The sequence below is a fragment of the Saccostrea cucullata genome, unplaced genomic scaffold, assembly GCF_032062105.1.
Source record: "Saccostrea cucullata isolate Sc308-1 unplaced genomic scaffold, CSIRO_AGI_Scuc_v1 ctg238, whole genome shotgun sequence".
Taxonomy (NCBI): Eukaryota; Metazoa; Mollusca; class Bivalvia; order Ostreida; family Ostreidae; genus Saccostrea; species Saccostrea cuccullata.
The window spans coordinates 201,058-227,500 of record NW_026931063.1 but is presented as its reverse complement, the minus strand read 5'-3'; the positions used below and the strand labels follow the sequence as shown (position 1 = coordinate 227,500).

Here is a 26,443-nt window from a genome sequence, read left to right as displayed (position 1 = left end):
CACAATACAACTGAATGACTCGCTGAGCTGACCACGTGACTTTTATTTTTTGAAAAATAATTTTTCTCGCTTCTGCGCCTTGTTGGAGATAACGGCACGTTGAGGCTGCATTTCATTTCCGGAATTTTTGGTAATTATCAACTTTTCATTTCCGACATTTTTTAGTTTTCATTTCCGACATTTTTTTTGTTTTCATTTCCGACATTTTTCAAATACATATATAGTACCTATAGTAACAGATTTGATAACTTAACTTATGAAAATTTTTAAGGAATAAATCAGAAATAAATCATTGAAATCCAGTTTTGTAAATCTATCAAAGACTTGGACATGAGTATGCTGCTGTCACTGACATTTTATTTGGTGCACATTAAATGTGTTGAAAAAGTTTTATGCTCATTGAACTCCTTTACCTAGACTTAGTTCTACATATATGCATAAATGTAAAGCTGTTTTTTATTATTATTATTATTATCATTTTGTATCAATATTTTGGTATAAATACTTTAAGAAAACATTGAATTGCCGCACAGGTAAATTCCGGAAATGAAAGAAATATTATGTCGGAAATGAAAACAAAAAATGTCGGAAATGAAATAAAAAATTGTCGGAAATGCTATGCATATTTCCGGAAATGAAATGCAGCGACGTGCTACATGTAATTGTCCTCAAACGGATATGTGTCAATCATCCAATTAAAGAAACACCAAGACCCGTATTTTTAGTGCAGTTTTTCAGATCCCTATGTGTTTACACGGCTATAATTAATTGAATCGTAATTAAATGACATGTTAACACGGAAATTAGCTCGAAATAAAGTTTAAAATATTTATTTGCTTTAGATATTCAATTTTTAAAAACTTACGACACCCGTATTAAAAAGAATCAGGTCATCAAAATCATTTACATTTAATCTCTGAAAATTTATACATTTACACGTGATAGCATAAGTTCAGGCCATGTAAAAATATTTTTTTTTAAAAAGAAAATCGATTTTCCCAAGCTTCTGTTTGAACGGACACCGGTATGCGTTGATCAATTACCTCGCATGACTTGACCTCAGTGTTCATAATCGTAGATGTACGTAAACAGAATGTGTTTAAGGACTTCATTCATTTTTTTAAAAAAAGAAGCTTATTTGAAGTTGATGTATGTAAACTTCAAGAATTATTTCATGATAATTCGTAATTAGTGAGCTGGCGGGAACGTACTGCATACGTACATGTATGTTGTTCCGAGTCATTTAACTGTTTTTGTTCTTTGAAAAAAAAAAATATAAATTCATAACCGCAGACAAATTTTAGCGAAATAATACTATTTTCTCATATATTTAGTGAAGGCTTAGGGTACAATATACATTTTTGGCATTCAAGAATCCGCGTAATTTTTTACCCGCGGATAAAACTGATATTGTGTTTCTGCGGAATTATGACCCCGTGGAAATAACTACGTCTACAGTAATTAAATGTGTGTTTTTTAGCTCTACTGGTCAGAGACCAGAAGAGCTTTTGCGATAGTAAGGTGTCCGTCTAGCTGTCTGTCTAGCTGTCTGTCTGTCCGTCTGTCTGTAAACAAGTTTTAGCTCATCTGAGCCAAAGGCTCAAGTGAGCTTTTCTGATCAAAATTTGTCAGTTGTCTGTTGTCGTCGTTGTTGTCGTTGTCGTAATTGTAGTTGTTAACTTTTCACATTTTCGACTTCTCTTCTTGGCCAATTTCAACCAAACTTGGCACAAAGTATCCCAGGTGAAGGGGATTCAAATTTGTTCAAATGAAGGACCACGCCCTTATTCAAGGGGAGATAATTCAGAAATAGTGTAAATTTGATGGTATGTTTTAAAAATTTTCTTCTCAAGAACCAATGTGCCAGGAAAGATGAAACTTATAGGGAGACATCCTCAGGTAGTGTAGATTCAAATTTATTCAAATCATGACCCCTAGGGGTAGGGCGGGGCCACAATGGCTGATCAAAGTTTTACATAGAAGTAAATAGGAAAATTCTTTAAAATTCTTCTTCTCAAGAACCACTTTGCCAGGAGAGATGAAACTTATAGGAAAGCATCTTCAGGTAGTGTAGATTCAAGTTTGTTCAAATCATGACCCCCGGGGGTAGGGCGGGGCCACAATGGCCGATCAAAGTTTCACACAGAAATATATGTAAAAATCTTCTTCTCAAGAATCACTGTGCCAGGAAAGTTGAAACTTATAGGGAAGCATCCTCAGGTAGTGTAAATTCAAATTTATTCAAATAATGATCCCCGGGGGTAGGGCGGAGCCACAATGGCCGATCAAAGTTTTACATAGAAATAATTAGAAAAATTCTTTAAAAATCTTCTTCTCAAGAATAAGCAAAGGCATGAATGATCATATTTATATGGAAGCATCTTCAGGTTCAAATCATGACCCCTGAGGGTAGGACGGGGCCACATGGCCGATCAAAGTTTCACAAAGAAATATATAGGAAAATTATTTTAAAATCTTCTTCTCTGGAATAGCATAGGCATGAATAGACATATTTTTATGGAAGCATCCTCAGGTAGTGGACATTCAAGTTTGTTCAAATCATGACCCCTCGGGGTAGGGCGGAGCAATAACATGGAATCCAAGTTTTACATAGAAACATGAAGAAAAAATCTCTAAAAATCTTCTTTTCAAAAATAGCAAAGCCATGATTAGTCGTATTTTTATGGAAGCATTCTCAGGTGTAGTGTAGATACAATTTTGTTTAAGTCATGTCCCCTGGGGGTAGGGCGGGGCCACATGTTGGTTCAAATGTAAAGGGCAATAAAGTTACAGGTAGTCAAAGAAATATGCAAGCATCTGTAGTTAGTGTAGATTCAAGTTTGTTCAAATCATACCCTCTCCCTTTTAACGATTTTTTGGAACCACTATTGGGTTTCAACTAATCAATGATAAACTGATTTATGCTTTTTTTTCCTAGCCACAGTGCTCAGGTTAGCGATGTGGCCCATGGGCCTCTTGTTCAAAATGCTACTCCTCCTACAGTTTTGGTCTGATTTCAATATAACTTAGCACACAAGTAGACTATACTAAGATACATAAATTAGTGCATTGATTTTGAATTTGGATAAACAGTGTTTCCATGGTTACTAAAAATCGAAATTTCTCTGAAATTCCTTCAAAAATGCTACTTCTCCTTCAGTTTTGGTCTGATTTTAACATAACTTGGCACACAAGTAGACTACACTTAGATACATAAGTTAGTGCATCAGTTTTGAATTTTGATGAATGGTGTTGCCATGGTTACTAAAAATAGAAATTTTTGTGAATTTCCTTTAAAACGCTACTCCTCAAACAGTTTTCGTTTTATTTCAATATAACACGGCACACAAGTAGACTACACTAAGATACATAAATTAGTGTATCTGTTTTTGATTTCGATGAACGGTGTTGCCATGGTTACTAAAAATAGAAATTTCTGTGAAATTCCTTTAAAACGTTACTCCTCTTACAGTTTTGGTCTGATTTTAACATAACTTGGTATACAAGTAGGCTACACTAAGATACATAATTTAGTGCTTTGGTTTTGCCATAGTTACAACATATAGAAAATTCTGTGAAGTTCCCTTGAAACGCTACTCCTCCTACAGTTTTGGTCTGATTTCAATATAATTTGGCACACAGGTACACCCCTACTAATGTTATTGTGATTTAAATTCAAGGCACGTGGTTCAGGTTTACCTATTCAAAGGTTACAGGGTAGAACCGGTTTTATAAATGAAATTTGCAGTAAACAGGAAATTGCTATAGTCTTTTTTTTTTTTTTGAAAACGTGTCTTGTGAAAAAGTGTTTCCAGACCTTTCTGAAAGACTTTCATGATTTTCAACAGAAATGGGTGGCTAAAAAAGGGAGTTAACTATTAATATATCTTAACATAATTTACTACAAAAATTTCAGCTCACTAGCGACCGATACGCTGGTTGAACAGCTGTAGAAAAATGTATAAGGTCATCTACACTGATTGACCTTTGTTTGCCTTATATGGCTATTGCTATTAATGCGAACAGAGGATATTACCACGAGCAACTGACCAATTGTTGATTGAAGACGTTTACGCCAAATACATATTTACATGTTACTTCGAACACGTGGTTCAGGTCAATTTATGATCATGTCAATGGAGTGCAAAATAAAAAAAAATGTTCTTATGAACAAAATGCAAACATTAGAAACTATGAACGATATCACGGGCGTTTTTAATTTGTTGTTAACTAGAAAAAAATATGTTCAAGTTCAGAACACCAGTACCTCAAGGGTGAGGAAAACGAGCAGCTTCTCGTATGCATTTAAATGGGCCAAAAATTTTATACATAACTATACTCGTGATCACGTGTGTTGGCCAGGGAATCCACCCGACAATTGTATTCACCGATAGTACAATAAAGGAATTCATCAAGCGTAAAATTCCTGTAGTATTCGTAGTAACCCATAATGCAATTCTCATTCAGCTGATTTGTCAGTTAAGGCCGGTATACTCGATGAGATTTGTAGTATAGTACAAGTATTATAATACTTTTGTATTATAATACTTTCTTGTACTAACGATAATACATTTCTGATAAGATTGTAAATAAACTACACATGTACGTAGTCCAACGTGTTTCCAGCCATATTCCTCTCTCTGTCAAAGTAATAAAAATGAAATGAGGTTTTGATAGCAGTGTCTATCATCGTACTATGCACTGCTTGATATATTCCACAAGTCCTCTTCACCTTCCCATAAAACCACGAGTTTTTCGATGTCCTTACTTGTAAAGTTGGCCATTATTATTACATTGTGCTTTTTTTAGTAATGATATAAATAGAATGACCCCCCAATGGGACTACTTTGATTGGTTGAAAGTGAAAAGTAACTTAAGACTTGTATTAAGAAATAGAGCATTGCCCTATTCTTAATACAGTTTTACAAGATTCGAAAAATCGTCTGATACACTGTATTAAGAGTGTATACACAGTAAGATTTTGTAATATGATACAAATCTTATAATACAAATCTTACCATGTATACCGGCCTTTAAAGTCACATTGGTGCCTCGTTTGCTAATCTGACGCTACAAAATATAGTCCCAGTTCCCATGCAAAATATTTCATTTTGTATAAAAAGAAATTTTAATTCATGTATGACAGCAGAAAATTGTATCATAGAGAATACTTATAATTTAGATATGAATGAATTCAAGCGAGATCGATTGAAATACATTTCTTCAGAATGATATATTGTAGGGTGGTGAAAACTAAAACGCGACATAACTTTTCTGTTTACTATGTCTCCACGTGCTAGTCACTTCCTAGCCACATTTCCTTGGATAATTTATCCTATCTCGCTGTAGTCTCGCTAACTCTCGGCAGAGCCACTGCCAGGGCTACTCTGAACTCATCGGGTTTTATAATTTGCAGAACACCGAAAAATAAAAGGTTCCGAACACATTAGTAGGGGTGAAGTAGACTACACTAAGTTACATAAATAAGTTTATCCGTTTTTGATTTCAATTAACGGTGTTGTCATGGTTACTAAAAATAGAAATTTTTGTGAAATTCTTTTAAAATGCTACTCCTCCTACAGCTTTGGTCTGATTTCTACGACGGCGTATTAGTGCCATTTTAACAATGTAGAAATTTTTTTTTAAATCGTTTGTACGATTTAATAAATCATTTGTACGATTTAGTAAATCGTTTGTACGATTTAATAAATCGTTTGTACGATTTATTAAATCGTACAAACGATTTACTAAATCGTACAAACGATTTAATAAATCGTACAAACGATTTAATAAATTGTACAAACGATTTAACAAACAAATTGTACAAACGATTTATTAAATTGTACAAACGATTTATTAAATCGTACAGACGATTTACTAAATTGTACAAACGATTTGTTAAATCGTACAAACGATTTACTAAATCGTACAAACGATTTACTAAATCGTACAAACGATTTACTAAATCGTACAAACGATTTAATAAATTGTACAAACGATTTAACAAACAAATTGTACAAACGATTTATTAAATTGTACAAACGATTTACTAAATTGTACAAACGATTTATTAAATCGTACAAACGATTTACTAAATCGTACAAACGATTTAATAAATCGTACAAACGATTTAATAAATTGTACAAACGATTTAACAAACAAATTGTACAAACGATTTATTAAATTGTTCAAACGATTTATTAAATCGTACAAACGATTTACTAAATTGTACAAACGATTTATTAAATCGTACAAACGATTTACTAAATCGTACAAACGATTTACTAAATCGTACAAACGATTTACTAAATCGTACAAACGATTTACTAAATCGTACAAACGATTTAATAAATTGTACAAACGATTTAACAAACAAATTGTACAAACGATTTATTAAATTGTACAAACGATTTACTAAATTGTACAAACGATTTATTAAATCGTACAAACGATTTACTAAATCGTACAAACGATTTACTAAATCGTACAAACGATTTATTAAATCGTACAAACGATTTACTAAATCGTACAAATGATTTATTAAATCGTACAAACGATTTAAAAAAAAATCTACATTGTTAAAATGGCACTAATACGCCGTCGTAGATTTCAGTGTAACCTGGCACACAAAAAGACTACACTAAGATACATAACTTAATGGTTACTAAAAATAGAAAATTCTGTGAAATTCCTTTTAAACGCTACTCTTCCTACAGTTTTGGTCTGATTTCAATTTAGCTTGGCACACAAGAAGACTACTACAGTAAGATACATAATTCTGTGTATCGGTTTTTGATTTCGATGAACAATGTAGCCATGGTTTCTAAAAATAGAAATATCTCTGAAATTCCTTGAAAATGCTAATCCTCCTACATTTTTCGTTTGAAATCAATATAACTTGGAACACAAGTACTGTAGATTACACTAAGATACATAATATAGTGCATCGGTTTTTTATTTTTTGATGAATGGTGTTGCCATAGTTACTAAAAATAGAAATATTTCTGAAATTTCTTTTAAACGCTAACTCCACTTACAGTTTTGGTCTCATTTCAGTGTAACTTGGCACACAAGTATATTACACTAAGATACATAATTCTGTGTATTGGTATATGATTTGGATGAACGATGTTGCCATGGTTTCTAAAAATAGAAATATCTTTGAAATTCCTTGAAAACGCTACTCCTCCCACAGTTTTTTTCTGATTACAATATAAGTTGGCACACAAATAGACTACACATAGATACTTAATTCTATTTATTGCTGCCTGTTGCAAAGTTTCAAATCCAAGTGCTACTTTTCCTTTGTTATACGTACAGACCAGTGAAGCTACAGTCTCATCAGAGACTTCTAGTTTAAAAAATTCACTTAAAGGTCACAGTGACCTTGAAATAGGTCTTGACACAGCCTCTACCTAAAATGCATAAACTGGCCAAAAATGATGACTCTAAGTCTAATAGTTTTTAGCTCTGCTGGTCAGAGACCAGAAGAGTTTATGCGATAGTAATGTGTCCATAGTCCCTCCATCTGCCTGTCTGTCCGTCTAGCTGCCTATCTGTCTGTAAACATTTTTTTTAAATGCTACTCCTCCTACAGTTTTGGTCTGATTTCAATATAACTTGGCACACAAGTAGAATTCACTAAGATACATAATTCTGTATATCTGTTTTTGATTTCGATGAACGGTGTTGCCGTGGTTACTAAAAATAGAAATTTCTGTGAAATACATTTAAAAATCTACTACTCCTACAATTTTCGTCTGATTTCAATATGACTTGGCACACAAGTAGACTACACTAAGATACATAATTCTGTTTATCAGTTTTTGATTTCGAATAATTGTGTTGTTGTAGTTACTAAAAATAGAACTTTCTATGAAATACTTTTATAATGTTACTCCTCCTAAAGTTTTGGTCTGATTTCAATAAAACTTGGCACACAAGTAGACTACAATAAGATACATAATTCATTTTATCGTTTTTTTTTCAATGAATAATGTTGCCTTGGTTACTAAAAATAGAAATTTCTGTGAAATACTTTAAAAATGCAACTCCGAATACAGTTTTAATCTGATTATAGTATAATGTAGCGTGTAAGTAGTGTACACTGAGAATCACATGATCATTATTCTATTTATTGCTGTAGTGAAGTTTCAAGTCCCAACTGCCACTTTTCTCTTCCTTTGTTTAAAGTGCAAACCAGAAGAGCTACAGTCTCGACAGAGACTTCTAGTCTAGTTATGGACCAGAAAGGATTTTTCCATATTTGGCTATAACTTCTTAATTATGGATCAGAGCAACCTACTTTTTATGACCTTCTACCAAAGATGTTTCAGCTGACAAAGTTTGATAACTCTAGGCCTAATAATATTAAAGTTATGAACCAGACACGAAAAAAGCTAACAGACAGATGGACACAAAGCCTATAGATAATACGTCCCATATAAGCGTACGTTATAAAAAGAACAAATCAGTGCTTCAATTTTAAGGAGGCTGGGGGGTCAACAAATTCACCACCAGATATAACTTACTTTTTTAATATGACATTTCAAGCTGTCAATTCTCATTTGCAAAGAAAAATTTCATATATTTTAATCATCCCCCTCGGGTCATTATTAAAATAAACTTGATCCTAAACTACCTGAAGATGCTTTCATTTAAATATGACTAATCACGGTTTTGCTATTCTCCAGAAGAACCAGAAGAATATATTTAAAGATTTTTCCAATACATTCCTATGTAAAACTTTGATCAGCAATTGTTGCCCCGCCCTACCCGTTGGGGTATTGACTTAGACAATCTTGAATCTACACTACCTGAGAATACTTCCACATACGTTTTATCTTTCCTGGCCAAATGGTTCTTGAGAAGAATTTTTTTAGGTCACCTGAGTAAACTCAAGTGACCTATTGCTATTCGTTTTCGTCCGTCGTCGTGCGACTTGCGTCTTGCATTAACATTTGAACATTTTCAGCTTCTTCTCTGAAACCACTAAACCAATTTCAACCAAATTTGGCATAGAGCATCTATGGGTGAGGAAGAACAAAAATTATGAATTTCATTTCCCTACCCCCCCAGGGGCCTGGGGGGTTGGGCTAAAACCACTAAAAGTAGTGCAATCTTTAAAAATCTTCTTCTCTACTCCTGGACATCAACCAGTCAAACTGTTAGTATGATTGTAATGAGCATTGAGTCCTACCAAAATTGTGAAATTCATGGCCCCAGGATCAGGGGTTCTAGTGCTATGGCGGGGCTAAATAGATTATATAGTGAAAATGTATTATTTCTTTGAAATTCTCCTTTTCTGTTTCTGGGTATTAAATGCATAACAACGTTAAAAATGACTGCCTCTTCAAAAATTATGAATTTCATGGCCCCAGGATCAGGGTTCTAGTGCTAGGGTGGGGCTATATAGATTATATAGTGAAAATGCATAACTTCTTAGAAGTTCTTCTTTTCTGCTCCTGGGCATTAAATAAACTTACCAAGTGCATAAGCTACGTTGAAAATGACTGCCGCTTTCAAAATTTTGAACTTCATGGCCCCAGGGTCAGGGATTCTAGTGCTAGGGCGGGGCTATATTGATTATATAGTGAAAATGCATAAATTCTTTGAAATTCTTCTTCTCTGTTCATGGGTATTAGATAAACCAACCAAATGCATAACTAAGTTGAAAATGATTGCCTCTTCCAAAATTGTGAATTCCATGGCCCCAGGGTCAGGGGTTCTAGTGCTAGGGCGGGGCTATATAGATTATATAGTGAAAATGAATTATTTCTTTAGAAAACTTCTCTGCTCCTGAGTTTGAAATAAACTGACCAAGTATATAGTTTTGTTGAATAAGGCTGTCTCTTCCAAAATTGAAAACTTCATGGTCCCAGGGTTCGGGGTTCTGGTGTTAGGGTGGGGCTCTATTGATTATATAGTAAAAATGCAAAAATTCTTTAAAAATCTTCTTTTCTGCACCTGGTTATTTAACCAATGAACTATGTACAGTTTTATGAGGAGGAAGGATGCCTTTTTGAGATTTGTGAATTTCTTGGCCCCTGGGTCAGGGCTTATTATGATAGGGTGGGGCTCTAATTTTTATTTAGTGAAAATGCATGAATTCTTTCAAAATCCTTTCCTTTGCTCCTGGGTATTATGCCATTGATCTTAGTACAAATTTATGACTAAAAAAGCTGCCTCTTCCAAAATGGTTAACTTCCAGGCCCCCTGGGACAGAGGTACTTGGGGGGTGTACATAGTTTGAAAATGATTTAATGCGTTGAAATACAGTGGAGCCTCATTTATCCAGAAGCTTTGGTTCCTAGATAATTTATCCGGATATTTGAAGCGTCCAGATATCTGAATAACCAGTTAAACAAGACAAAATAAAATTACAAAATTCCGTTCCAATGAAAAGTCGTCCGGATACTGAAGCATCCGGATATCTGGCGTCCGGATATCTGAAGGTCCACTGTATGCACTTTGGTATTAATCAACAACATTATGGAATAAAATTTATAAAATTTCCAAAATTTTGAAAGATGTGGCCCCAAGGTCAGTTGTTCTTGTGGGATAGGTGCGCAACTTATAAAGTGAAAATTTTCTCTTTGTTACTCTGATCTACCTCTTGGTATTAAGTAACCAAAGTAAGCATGCTAAATGTATATGATGAAAAGCAATGGTGCCTCTTTCAAAATTGTTAATTTTATGGCCTCTGGTTTGAAACACGAATCAAATTCATGCAATTGTTTGAAAGTTGTTACATGATACTCAGGTGACGTATAACGCCCATGGGCCTCTTGTTAAAGTTTTTTATGCCACCTAGGTCACTCAGGTGACCTATTACTATCCGTTTTCATCCGTCTGTCGTCTGTCGTGTGTCGTGTAGTAACATTTGAACATTTTCAGCTTCTTCTTTAAAACCACTAAACCAATTTCAACCAAATTTGGTATACAGCATCTATGGGTAAAGGGGAACAAAAATTTTGAATTTTATGGTCCCCGCCCCCCTGGGCCCTTAGGGGTGGGGCAAAGTTCACTAAAATTAATGAAATCTTTAAAAATCTTCTTCTTTACTCCTGGACATCAAGCAGTCAAACTGTTGGCATTAATGTAATGAACATTGAGTCCTTAAACAAAATTGTGAAATTCATGGCCCCAGGGCCAGGGGTTCTAGTATTAGGGTGAGGCTCTATTGATTATATAGTGAAAATGCATTAATTCTTTGAAAATCTTCTCTGCTTCTGGGTATTAAATAAATTAACTAAGTACAAAATTATGATGAGCAAGAGTGCTTCTACCAAATTTGTGAATTTAATGGCCCCAGGGTCAGGGGATCTGGTGTTAGGGCGAGGCTCTATTGATGATATAGTGAAAATGCATTAATTCTTTGAAAATCTTCTACTCTGCTTCTGGGTATTAAATAAACTCACTAAGTGCATAGTTATGATGAGCAAGAGTGCCTCTACCAAAATTGCTAATTTTATGGCCCCAGAGTCAGGGGTTTCGGTGTTGGGGTAGGTCTCTATTGATTATATAATGATAATGCATTAATTCTTTGAAAATCTTCTGCTCTGCTTCTGGGTATTAAGTAAACTAACTAAGCACAAGTTATAATGAGCAAGAGTGCCTCTACCAAATTTGTGAATTTAATGGCCCCAGGGTCAGGGGATCTGGTGTTAGGGTGAGGCTCTATTGATAATATAGTGAAAATGCATTAATTCTATAAAAATCTTCTTCTCTGCTTCTGGGTATTAAATAAACTCACTAAGTACATAGTTATGATGAGCAAACGTGCCTCTTCCAAAATTATGAATTTGATGGCCCCAGAGTCAGGGATTTTGGTGTTTGGGTGGGCCTCTATTGATTATATAATGATAATGCATTAATTCTTTGAAAACCTTCTCCTCTGCTTCTTGGTATTTAATAAACTCACTAAGTACATAGTTATGATGAGCAAGAGTGCTTCTCCCAAATTGCGAATTTTATGGCCCCAGGGTCAGGGGTTCTGGTGTTGGGGTAGGTCTAGGTTGGGTTTTTATTAATTATGTAGTGAAAATACATTAAATCTGTGAAAATCTGCTTCTCTGCTCCTGGATATTAAATAAACTAACAAAGTACATAGTTATGACGCTCAAGAGTGCCTCTACCAAAATTGTGAATTTTATGGCCCTAGGGTTAGAAGTTCTGGTGTTAGGGTGTGGCTCTATAATGAATTTATAGTGAAAATAGATGACATCTATGAATTTTTTTTTCTCTGGTCCTGGGTAAGAAGCAGATGAACTACCTATATAGTTATGATGAGCAAGGGCCCTTCTTCTAGAATTGTGAATTTCAAAGCCCCTGGGTCAGGGGTACCATAGGAGGGGATGGGGATACTTATATACTGAAAATGGATTAATTGTTTGAAATCTGCTCCTTGATATCAATCAAACATTCTTGATAAGCTAGGGTGCCTTTTCAAAAATTGTGCAATGTGTGGACTTAGTGTCAGGGGTTCATGTGTGGTAAGGACACTACTGATTATTGCTGAATATTACTGATTACTTGAAATGCAGTTTTTATTCCCCTACCCTGTCTAGGGGTATTAAGTAACCAAACTAAGAAATTGCTAAGTGTATAGTTATGATTAGCAATGGGGCCTCTTTCAAAAAATTGTGAATGCCATAGGATCTAGCTTAAAACATGAACCAAATTCAATCATTTGAAATTTATTGCATGATACTCAGGTGACTTATAAGGCCCATGGGCATCTTGTATTCCTATATAAAACTTTGATCGGCCATTGTGGCCCCATCCTACCCCTGGGGGTCATGATTTGAACAAACTTGAATGTACACTACCTGAGGATGATTTAGCATGATCAAGTTTCATCTTTCCTGCCCCATTGGATCTTGAGAAGAAGATTTTTAAAGATTTTTCCTATATATTCCTATGTAAAACTTTGATCGGCCATTGTGGCCCCACTCTTCTCCCAGGGGTCATGATTTGAACAAACTTGAATGTACACTATCTGAAGATGATTCAACATGAGTTTCATCTTTCCTGGCCCATTGGTTCTTGAGAAGATTTTTTAAGAATGCCATTAATTTTTCACTAATTCATAATTATCTCCCCTTGGAAAAGGGTGTGGCCCTTCATTTGAACAAACTTGAATCCCCTTTACCCAAGGATACTTTGTTGCAAGTTTGGTTGAAATTGGTTCAGTGGTTCTTGAGAAGAAGATGAACTTCGGCTCAGGTGAGCTAAAAGTGTTTATAAAAATATCCATTTCCTGATTAAAGGAACAGAAGTGTTGCTCAGAAATGGTTTAAGATCCATTCTCTGTAACCACTTAAACTTCGTTGCCACGCATGATCACCGATTTTGATGAAATTTCACTCATTGTTAGTATTTTCATTGCTATCTGTCTCATTACCAGGGTAACAGCCGGAAAATTTTGAAAATTTAAGATGTTGAGCTACTTTTAATCTTTACTGAGTCTTAATAAAAATTCAGAAAAGCAAACAAACCATTCTCAGAAAAACATGACACCTTGTTGCCACGTATACTGTATAGAAACTGTTTAGAATATATCTCTAAGCAGTAAGCAAGGGTACATTTTGTATACATTTAAAATGCTGAAATATGCTGAAAAACGCTCAGTATTCACGATAATGGCAGGTGTCACATGCTCAAACTCAATCAAGAAAACAATGAAAATGTATAAGCAATATTATTCCATCAATAACTTGAATGGTTGCCATTTTAACACAGTGTAACAAAGTAAAATCAGCAACTAAGATTAGATTACATGTAATGGAACTGTCTTAAGGAAAAACATGAAAATTCAAGACTGTCAAATATGCATCTTTAGGACCTTGCAACAACAATACGATAAGAAAAATTTGGATTAATTTGCTATTTTGCAGTGCTACCAGGTTATTAAAAGTGAATTTTCTTTGCTGCATTAAGAATTTACTTGCCATTTATTCGAGAAACATATATGACTCACCTTGAAACAAACAATTGACAATATCACACAACCAATTTACTTCATGATGGTCCACATTCTGAAGCTAAAACTTGTTTTATCTGGGAGCTCTGTGTGCACTCAGGTGCTGCAGCAAACTTTTTTATCCACTTTTGCTTACTGTATAAACAAACAAGGTGAGAAAGAAAATACTCAAAAAAATTCAATTGTGAACTTTTCAACTTCTTTCTACTCTTAATGAACAAAAACATTGTTGAAAATGTTTATAGCTTATAAAGAAAGAGGGGTTACAGGCGTGGAAAATCCCTCGCTCTCAGTAATGTCATTTTTAATTCATTTTATTATTTATTTTACTGAACGGCATATCATTTGACTATCTTTTTTTCAAAGTTGACAGTTAAGTATATTTTGGGGAAAATGGGTTTACTGGAGCCATAAAAACTGAATTTTGAACATGAATGGGACAACTGTCTCCATTCTTTGATTACGTTTAAATGATGGGAACATAAATGTTAAATCTATTTCATTTGTCAAAAAAATAGAATCTGAACCCATTCTATATGAAAATCGAACATTTCTGAAAAAATGCATGCTTCAACAAATCAGTTATTTAAATCACACTGACAGACATCTATAACACATATTCTTCATTGCATAGTGGTTAACACGGTCGATCTTGCGCCAAACTGGGCCTGCACTAGGGAGAGTGTTCAAATCATACGTGAAGCTTTTTCTTTTTTGTTTTCACATAACTTAAAAACATGAGTGAAAAATAAATTATTAATAAGATATCAAAACAATGAAATACAGAATTAAATGTGTAAAAGATTATATTAACTATATAGTTTTGAAAAATATAGCTTTTATGAACTTTTAGAATTGAGAAATGCCTTTTCTCAGAACAGGGATCGTTCTCACTTTGTACGCCTCTATTCTTTGACGATCTTCAGGTCAACTTAAAATTGTCTCCTATTGAGGGACTTTTTGAAAAGAAAATTTAGGTGCCAATCAAAAATGTTAGGTGCCATGGCAACTTTTAAAATTAGTTGCTAATTAGATCACTCTTCATACAGTTGACAGATTGACAGACTAAAGTTGGTGACTGTAAGGTCAAAGGACGTCTTATTTTTTAAAGTTTCATTAATTTGAGTTTCTTTACTGATAAATTCTCATTTTTTCTAAACAGGGTATATTGGTTTATTATGTGAGACTGCTGTTGATGTTTGCCAGTCCAACCCCTGTTTTAATAATGGAACCTGTGTTCAAGTTGGAAATGGTTTTAACTGCACATGTCCATCAAGTAAGTATTTTTTACTTACCTGAAGTGAAAGCTCAAGCAATCATTTTTGATCACTTTTGTGTCGAAGATGTCTTTCTATCAATCTGTTTTTTAGGTCATCTGAGTAAACTCGGGCGTCCTATTGCTGTCTGTTTTTGTCCGTCCTCTTGCATCATCCACCGTGCATCTTGTATTAACATTGGAACATTTTCAGCTTCCTCTCTGCAACCGCTCAACCAATTTCAACCAAATTTGGCACAAAACATCTATGGGTAAAGGGGAGCAAAATATGTGATTTTCATTATCCCTGCCCCCCTGGGACCTGATGGATGGGGCCAAAACCACTAAAATTAATGCAATTTTTAAAATCTTTGCTCCTGGATATAAAGCAGTCAAACTGTTGGCATGATTGTAATCAGCATTGAGTCCTCTACCAAAATTTTGAAATCCATGGCACCAGGGTCATGGGTTCTAGTACTAGGGCAGGGCTAAATAGATTATGTAATGAAAATGCATTGTTTCTTTGAAAATCTGCGCTGTTTCTGGGCATAAAATAAACTAACCAAGTACATAGTTACGTTGAATAAGGCTGCCTCTTCCAAAATTGTGAATTTCATGGCCCCAGGGTCAGGGGTTCTGGTGTTAGTGTGGTGCTCTATTAATTATATAGTGAAATTGGATAAATTCTTTGAAAATCTTCTCTTCTGCTCTTGGGTATTAAATAAACTAACTTAGTACAAAGTTATCATGAGCAAGAATGTTTCTTTCAAAATTGTAAATTTCATGGCCCCTGGGTCAGGGGTTCTGGTGTTAGGGCGGGGCTCTATTGATTATATAGTGAAAATACATTAGCTAGGCCAGCATTTTTTTTATTTTTAGGTTTTCAAACCCGCTGCTCAAGTTTTTGAATTTTCAGAAAAAAAAACAAAAAAATTGAGAAAAACAGATTTTTTTTCTTTGCGATGTAAAATTTAAGTCGGGATCAGATTTCAAATTTACAAACTCTTACTTCCGGTTTTAAGATGAACATGGCGGTAAATAAAGGCAGATCTGCAAAGTCCATTGCAGCACCATAGCTAGGTTTAGTGTAAGATTTATTGATAGGAGTGCCATTCAAAATGTTTCACCTGTTCAGAGGAAAAGAAAATGCCAATGACATGCTGGTGAGATAATTATGTATTTGTATTCAAAAGTGTCTGCAAATTAATTTCCTCCCACTGTGGCCACAGCCACAGGTTTAAAACTGCTCCTGGTAGCTATTGCCATCGACATTGTTTAGGTCTCTGTTATAGCTTACAGTCTAAGCATCATTCTTCAGAAAAGGGTCACTTTTGCATCACATTTAATGAATAGAGGGCTATATTGGAGAAGATACACTGTAAGTCCATTTGAGAAAGAAATAATTTTAAAACAATAGATTAAAGAAATAAAATATTTCGACTATTAGAAAAACAAGTATATATAAATATATACAGCTAGGCATGTAGTATCATTTTGAATGTTGCAGCCAGAAAAATTATTTTACACTTAATTGAAAAAAAATTCACATCACTCGGCCACTCCCCAATACTCTGTTTTATGAATTATTATTTTAGGTCTAAGTATATTTTAGAACAATTTCTACACATTAATCTACCACATATTAAAAACAATGAATATATATTGAAAGAGTTAAAAAGGGATTTTTTTTTAAATCTGTATTTTACCAACATCACAAAATAAATATCACTGGCCCCAACTGGCAGACAATGAAAGAAACAAAGGTTCTACCTTCCTATTTGCAACCATAATGTGTCCAGTGGCAAGGAGCCTGTTAGGAGAGCTTTAAATAAAAGAAGCAAAAATGAATGTACAAAAGTCGATAATTTATCGAAAATTTTTTTCCCTCCTCTTAGGGACTTTTTCGTTCTGATGTTCGTAAACCTAAAATTAAAACAATGCTGGCCTTATTATTTTAAAAATCTTCTTCTCTGCTCCTGGGTATTTAATCAATGAACTATGTACATAACTATGATGAGGAAGGGTGCTTCTTCCCAATTTGTGAATTTTTTGGCCGTAGGGTCAGTGGTTCTGGCATTAGGACAGGGCTCTATTGATTATATTATGAAAATGTATGAATTCTTTGAAAATCATTTCCTTTGCTCCTGGTTAAGATGCCAATGATCTAATTGCATGTTTATGATGAAGAAAGGCTCTTTCAAAATGGTTAATTTCAGGGCCTCTGGGTCAGGGTACCGGGGGGAGGGGGGGGGTACTTTGCCTGAAAATAAATTAATTTAATGCTTTGAAATCTGCTCTTTGGTATTAATCAACGATTTATGATGAAACAAATTTTGTGATAAAATTTCCAAAATTTTGAAATATGTAGCCCCAGAGTCAGTGATTCCTGTGGGATGGGGTGCACAACTGGTGACAAAGTGGAAATGCATTTTCTCTTTGTTACTCTGATCTACCTCTGGATACCTGTATTAAGTAACCAAAGTAAGTATATGATTATGATAAGCAATGGTGCCTCTTTCAAATTGTGAATTTCATAGCTTTTGGTTTAAAACACGATCCAAATTCAATCGCTGGAAAGTTGTTACATAATACTCAGGTGATCTATAAGGCCCATAGGCCTCTTTTTTGAGTCACCTGAGTCTATTGCTATCGTCCATTGTACGTCGGTCGTAATCTTTTGAACATTTTAGCTTCTTCTCTGAAACAACAGAACCAATTTCAACCAAATTTGTTTTAAAGCATTTATGGGTGAAGGGGGACAAAATTTTTGAATTTCATGGTCCCTGCCCCCCCCCCCCCCTCCACTGGGGCCTGAGCGTGGGACCAAAGCCACTAAATTTAATTAATCTTTAAATTCTTCTTCTTTACTCCTGGACATCATGCAGTCAAACTGTTGGCATGATTTTAATCAGCATTGAGTCCTCTACCAAAATTGTAAAATTCATGGCCCCTTCATCAGGGGTTCTGGTGTTAGGGTGGGGCTATATAGATCATATAGTAAAAGTGCATTATTTCTTTGAAAATCTTCTCCTCTGCTCCTTAGTATTAAACAAACTAACCAAATACATAGTTATGATAACTAAGAGTGCCTCTTCAAAAATTGTGAATTTCATGGCCCCTTGGTCAGGGCTCTGGCGTTTGGGCGGGGCTCTATTGACTATATAGTGAAAATACATTAATTCTTTGAAAATCTTCTCCTGATCAAAATTTGTCCGTTGTCTGTATTGTAGTCGTTGTTGTCGTCGTTGTTGTAAACCTTTCACATTTTCATCTTCTTCTCAAGAACCACTGGACCAATTTCAACCAAACTTGCTACAAAGTATCATTGGGTAAAGGGGATTCAAATTTGTTCAATTGAAGGGCCACGCCCTCTTTCAAGGGGAGATAATTATGAATTAGTGGAAAATTAATGGCACTCTTAAAAAATCTTCTTCTCAAGAACCAATGGGCCAGGAAAGCTGAAACTCATGTTGAATCATCCTCACGTAGTGTACATTCAAGTTTGTTGAAATCATGACCCCGGGGGTAGGGTGGGGCCACAATGGCCGATCGAATTTTACATAGGAATATATAGGAAAAATCTTTAAAAATCGTCTTGTCAAGAATCATTGGGACAGGAAAGATGAATCTCATGTTGAAACATCCACAGGTAGTGTACATTCAAATTTGTTCATATCATGATCCCCGGGGGTAGGTAGGGTGGGGCTACAATGACCGATCAAAGTTTAATATATGAATATATAGAAAATTTTTAAAAATCTTCTTTTGAAAAACCCATCGGGACAGGAATGATGAAACTCATGTTGAATTATCCTCAGGTAGTGTACATTCAATTTTGTTCAAATCATGACCATCGGAGGTAGGGTGGGGCCACAATGGCTGATCAAAATTTTATATAGGAATATATAGGAAAAATCCTTAAAAATCTTCTTTTCAAGAACCCATCGGGACAGGAATGATGAAACTCATGTTGAATTATCCTCAGGTAGTGTACATTCAAATTTGTTCCAATCATGACCATCGGGGGTAGGGTGGGGCCACAATGGCCTAACAAAGTTTTACATGATGGGAATATATAGGAAAAATCTTTAAAAATCTACTTCAAAAAAATCATTGGGACAGGAATGATGAAATTCATGTTGAATTATCCTCAGGTAGTGTACATTCAATTTTGTTCAAATTATGAATTAGTGGAAAATTAATGGCACTCTTAAAAAATCTTCTTCTCAAGAACCAATGGACCAGGAAAGCTGAAACTCATGTTGAATCATCCTCACGTAGTGTACATTCAAGTTTGTTGAAATCATGACCCCGGGGGTAGGGTGGGGCCACAATGGCCGATCGATGTTTTACATAGGAATATATAGGAAAAATCTTTAAAAATCTTCTTGTCAAGAATCATTGGGACAGGAAAGATGAATCTCATGTTGAAACATCCACAGGTAGTGTACATTCAAATTTGTTCCAATCATGACCATCGGGGGTAGGGTGGGGCCACAATGGCCTATCAAATTTTTACATGATGGGAATATATAGGAAAAATCTTTAAAAATCTACTTCTAAAAAATCATTGGGACAGCAAAAATGAAACTCATGTTGGATTATCCTCGTAGTGTACATTCAATTTTGTTCAAATCATGACCCCCGGAGGTAGGGTGGGGCCACAATGGCTGATCAAAATTTTACATAGGAATATATAGGAAAAATCCTTAAAAATCTTCTTCTCAAGAACCCATCGGGACAGGAATGATGAAACTCATGTTGAATTATCCTCAGGTAGTGTACATTCAAATTTGTTCCAATCATGACCATCGGGGGTAGGGTGGGGCCACAATGGCCTATCAAAGTTTTACATGATGGGAATATATAGGAAAAATCTTTAAAAATCTACTTCTAAAAAATCATTGGGACAGCAAAGATGAAACTCATGTTGAATTATCCTCGTAGTGTACATTCAATTTTGTTCAAATCATGACCCCCGGAGGTAGGGTGGAGCCACAATGGCTGATCAAAATTTTACAAAGGAATATATAGGAAAAATCCTTAAAAATCTTCTTTTCAAGAACCCATCGGGACAGGAATGATGAAACTCATGTTGAATTATCCTCAGGTAGTGTACATTCAAATTTGTTCCAATCATGACCATCGGGGGTAGGGTGGGGCCACAATGGCCTATCAAAGTTTTACATGATGGGAATATATAGGAAAAATCTTTAAAAATCTACTTCTAAAAAATCATTGGGACAGCAAAAATGAAACTCATGTTGAATTATCCTCGTAGTGTACATTCAATTTTGTTCAAATCATGACCCCCGGAGGTAGGGTGGGGCCACAATGGCTGGTCAAAATTTTACATAGGAATATATAGGAAAAATCCTTAAAAATCTTCTTTTCAAGAACCCATCGGGACAGGAATGATGAAACTCATGTTGAATTATCCTCAGGTAGTGTACATTCAAATTTGTTCCAATCATGACCATCGGGGGTAGGGTGGGGCCACAATGGCCTATCAAAGTTTTACATGATGGGAATATATAGGAAAAATCTTTAAAAATCTACTTCAAAAAAATCATTGGGACAGCAAAGATGAAACTCATGTTGAATTATCCTCGTAGTGTACATTCAATTTTGTTCAAATCATGACCCCTGGAGGTAGGGTGGGGCCACAATGGCTGATCAAAATTTTACATAGGAATATATAGGAAAAATTCTTTAAATCTTCTTTTCAAGAACCCATCGGGACAGGAATGATGAAACTCATGTTGAATCATCCTCAGGTAGTGTACATTCAAGTTTGTTCATATCATTACCCCCGTGGGTAGGGTGGAGCTACAATGGCTGATCAAAGTTTTACATAGGTATGATAGGAAAAATCTTTAAAAATCTTCTTCTCAAGATCCATAAGGACTTTTGTTAAATCATCCTCAGGCAGTGTACATTCAAGTTTGTTCCAATCATGATCCCCGGGGATAGGATGGGACCACAATGGCCGAGCAAAGTTTTACATTGGAACATTTAGGGAAATCTTTAAAAATTTTCTCAAGTACTGCCATGATTAGTGATATTCATATGGAAGCATCCTCAGGTAATGTAGAAACTAGTTTGTTCAAATCATAACCTCCAGAGATAGGATGGGGCCACAATGGGGGTAGGGAGGGAAACAATGGGGAGTCAAATTCGAATTATTACAAATAATGTATACAAACAAAATCTTTAAAAAAAAAATTTTAAATCTTTTTCTCAAGAACTTTCTTTAGAAGTTATATGCAGTATTGATGTGGAGGCATTTTCAAGTTGTACTGCAGATTCCTTATTTTTCGCGAGTACTTATTATCGCGATATGGCTCTTTAACGTCAAATCGCGCGGTTGATAAAGAGGATTTACATGGATTGCAGCACCATAAAAATAAAAGCGAGAAATTTTATTTCGCGAGTGATGCTTCTCGCGGAATTACGCGATAATAATTTCCTCATATTTGATTAGGAATTTACAGTATTAGAATTCAAGCCCCCTCCCCCCACCCCCTCAGTAATATTTTCGATTCGGACCTGATTTGTGCTTTTTCCTAGCTCAGCTGAGCGATGTGGCCCCTGGGTCTCTTGTTTGAAAATCTTTTCCATAGCTCCTGGGTATTATGCCACTGACGTTAGTATATATGTTTATGATGAAGAAAGGTGCTTCTAGCAAAACGGCTAATTTCATGCCCCCTGGGTCAGAGGTCTTGGGGGGTACATAGTCTGAAAATAAATTAATGCTTTGAAATCTGCTCTTTGGTATTAATCAACCATTTATGATGAAATAAAATTTACAAAATTTCCAAAATTTTGAAATATGTGGCCCCAGGGTCAGTGGTTCCTGTGAGGTAGGGTGCACAACTGGTTATAAAATTGAAATGCATTTTCTTTTTGTTACTCTGATCTACCTCTGGGTATGAAGTAACTAGGGTAAGCATGCTAAGTATATGATTATGATAAGCAATGCTGCAATGGTGCCTCTTTCAAAATTGTGAATTTCATGGTTTCTTGTATAAAACACGGAATAAAATTCAATTGTTGGAAAGTTGATACATGATACTCAGGTGACTTATAAGGCCCGTGGGCCTCTTGTTTTTTTTTTAAAGCAGGACAAGTGCACTTAAGAAACACTTAATGGGCCCTTTTTCTGTGTTGATTTTCTTTAAAATATATTACCGAATCGTTCTGTTTTGGTAATAGTTAAACACTGGAGGATATTTCTAATTAAAATTCGCGCTAAACATCACCTAAATCAGCATGGATTTGAAACCATTGAATATTTTTAGATGCCTCTCTATACCCAAATCTGGAAAAGTCATACAGAACCTACTTTGAGTTTCGTTTATTTAAATCAAGGGTGGAGATATTTAAATAGACACTTGAACAATCTGATGGCGGATCAGCGACAGGCGCGTTAACTGAATGATACTTCTTGTTTATATGTTTTAAAAATCTAATGAGGTGTGTAGATGCCTGAAGCCATAGTGATCAAACTAAGAAAATTGCACGCTTGCATTTGAAAAAAAAAGTAAAATAAGCATTGATATTAGATTCTTTGAATTTTGAAATTAAAAAAGAGTATTTACATAGGTGGACTTTATTAACTGTATCATTGCCTTGCATGAATGATAAAAATGTTGACACTTTTATGAATGACACTAAACTCTCTTTACCCTCTAGTGTTTCTAAAACCAAATACAAACATCTCTAAGCGGCACGACTTTAATGATACAAAGTCTGGCAATACAGTGAGCACCTTTGAGGAATGTTTACTTGGGTAGAACTCACATGATATCAGTATTTTAAATAATTTATTCCACAGGTGGGTTCAACATAGATCATACAGGTAAACAGCTCTCGTTTCCTATACGAAAAATTTTGAACTTTTTGTACATTTTTAATATTTTAGGTACCAGCCTAATCTTGCGCAAACCTCCTACTTTCACACAAGTTGTATAAATGTATTATGCGTTTTCTGTTATTCAAACAAGTTTGCACAATGTAAGGCTCATAGTGAACAAAAGCTTAGAAATGAATGACCGCTCTCAATTTACTACAGAAAATCACAAATGTCGCCTGACCCCTTCCACTTTGTATGGTTTTGCCCTTTGTATATTCATGAATTCAGTGGTAAAATTCGTTGTATGGTATGATTTAGATATCAATTAATGATTTGAGATGAAAAATTTTACTTTATTTGATTATTTACTTAATAACACTTTACCGGGGCCCATAAGTGCACTCGTTCTTTCAACCAAAATAAAATGATTTATACACAAAACAAAACAAGTTTTATGAGGTTCATAAGGTTTAATATTTAACATATCAATAATCCATACAAACCCTTGAAACATATAGAAAAAATGTATAGAATAGTGTAAATCTCAAAAACTCATAAATTTTTTGGCGCTCTGGGGGCTACTCATTACTTTCTCTACCTCTCATTCCTACACTTAACTGCGATCAATAATTAAAGCCACTCAAACCTGCATGATCCCTAAAACTCACTAGCCATAACTCTGCCTAGGGCTGCTCCCTAAAGGCAAGCACAAATTACAACTCCGGGCTGATCCCAGGAGTGCGCAATTCCTGGGGCTGATCCCAGCAGGCTACAAAGAAGACAAACCTCTGGGCTGATCCCAAGAGGATGCTAAACAAGAAATATTGCCCAGGGCTGATCCCTAGGCAAGCACAAATCGCCACTCTGGTCTGATCCCAGGAGTGATAATGCCTGGGGCTGATCCCAGCAGGCCACGAAACCTGACGGACCTCTGGGTTGATCCCGAGAGGATGTAAACAAGATACACAGCCTAGGGCTGATCCCTAAAGGCTAGAAGTAGAACCCACACTCCGGGCTGATCCCAGGAGTGCATCACGCCTGGGGCTGATCCTAGCAGGCCACATAACCAGACAAATATTTTTGAGTTAAACTATGGGCTAATCCCATTATTTTGATGCATAAAATATGACAATTCTTATATACATTTACTACACTATACAAGCTAAGTATCTAAACAGAACTAATCTGCCTCAGACACACAAGTAATATTGGGGGCAAAAACACCAAATGAACGAAGTAATGAGTGAAGCCCCCAAGAGTATTAATATTAATAGTACAATGTAAATAGTACAATGTGAGTTGAATATTTGTAACAATTTTTCAAAACATATCAATGAAATCCTTATCTAACACTCATTTTTTCTTTAGCTTCCCTTATGACTTGCGAATTAGTTCTTATGTACCTGACATAACAATCTGAAGACCATCTACCTAATTTTTTAATCACATGAGCATCAACACCAGCAGCAGCTGCTGCAGAAACTATGACCAGCAAAATAATTTACAGGATAACCAAGTTGTAGAAGCAGTTGTCTTAAAAGTTGTACAAATTTTTCTCTTAAAATTGGTGCTAGATTGAATTCACTGTCTACAAAAAGAGGTGAAGTTTACAGAAATGGCAGAGACTTGCGAATTTCTAAATATGACATCATAATATGTACAGATTTCAAATGTTCGTTCTCATAAATTGTAATATGTGCACCTCTGGAGACAGGATCTGTCATAGAAGATTTTAGTCTCAAAACAAAAGCATTTTTGTCATGTTGCATAAAAACATCACCAATTCATACGAATTCTAAAGAGGTGGTATTCTTACAATTAATTTCTCCGCATCTGAGGAACTCAAAATAGGCACAAGAAAACATACACTTCAACATGAGATCTACAAAAGGGGAAAAATAACCTTTTTCTAAAGCATGCAAAAGTTGTTGTAAAATGTCTACAGTAATAGGTAAACATTTATTATGTACATAAGTTTGAGATCTTTTAATTCCTCGTAAAACATATTGTAATTCAGTGGCGGATTTAAGGGGGGGGGGGCGCGCCCCCTAAAATTGTCCAAGTTAGCGTAGATCACAGTTTCGTCTGGAAAAATTTAAATATGTCTACTTGGTAGACCTCTTTTTTACCCTACAAAATCTCTAGAATCCAGGAGCTTCCGGGGGCTTCGCCCCCTGAGTCCCCACCTGGACCCACTGGGGCCTCAAGGCGGCCCCAGACCCCCTACCTACTTTTGGCGCCCCCTCTAACTTCAATTCCTGGATCCGCGCCTGCAATTGGTCACAACCCTGCAAAATATATCCGTAACCCGCTCTTATATAGTGGAAACGAATTTATGCTAAGTACAATTTAATAGTGTCATGCTTGAGTTTCAACACTGATTTACAATGTGTTACAAAATAAACAAGTACAGTTTCATTTACAGGTGGTAAGCCATCATTCAAAAATGCTACTCCATTCATTTGCATGAATGTTATAAAAGTCTGAAAAGCGGAACTGTAAGTCTGCTTGGTAGACTGGCTTAGCGACTTGTTCCATAATTCCTGTACTGCTTGCTCTAATCCATCAACTTCTCGGAATGATGAAGGCAAGGAATGGGCTTTGGATCGGCATGTGGGGCCAGTATTCGAAATATCTCCATCTGATAACGAGAAATAGAGTCCGCTATTGAGTTTTTAATGCCCTCAAAATGTTTTGCATGAATGACATAATGATTACTTGCTGCATGAAAAGTCAATGTCCTCATCAACTTCATAATGCTATTAACTTTAGATCGCCCTTTATAAATTATGTCAACCGTTGCCCTATTGTCACAGTGAAATAAAATTCTTTTCCTTTGCCAATTATGCCCCCACAGAAGACAAGCCATAGTAATCAGATATAGTTTAAAGAAGGCCATAGAAGTTTGCTCTTCCAGAATTTCAGGTGCGAAGTGTCCTTGGAACCATTTGTTTTGATAAAATCCTCCAAACGAAACAAGTGTTGCATCTGTATACAACTGCATATCTGCAGCTTCAGTTACCGTATAACGGGTAATTTTTACTGCTGTAAATTTTTACGAATTTCGGTTGAAATAGGGTGATTTAATTTTTTACGCGTTAAATTTTTACGAATTGAGCATGTCCATAAAAATTAAAATCATCGGAGGTGAAATTCTTTATGTTTTAGCTTTTTGAATGCATTTACATAAAGATACATGTTTAAAACGTGTCTGAACAACCCGATGTAAAAATAAAAACGTGTTCCCATGATAACGAGAGTGGATTCATTAAATGATGATACATTTATTCATCTAAATACCTTTATATATCGCATGCCCTGAATTTATTCCTGTTTTCAAGTAATAAAC

General features: G+C 35.3%; 1 protein-coding gene across 1 annotated transcript in view; it reads left to right on the top strand.

Moving 5' to 3' along the window:
• LOC134231244 (uncharacterized) overlaps positions 1-26,443 on the top strand; it is a gene marked incomplete at its 3' end in the record, with an annotated part of 423,563 nt that overhangs the window by 204,187 nt on the left and 192,933 nt on the right. Inside the window, 1 exon segment of the mRNA XM_062713186.1 lies at positions 15,147-15,260. Coding sequence (XP_062569170.1) covers positions 15,147-15,260 — 114 coding nt within the window.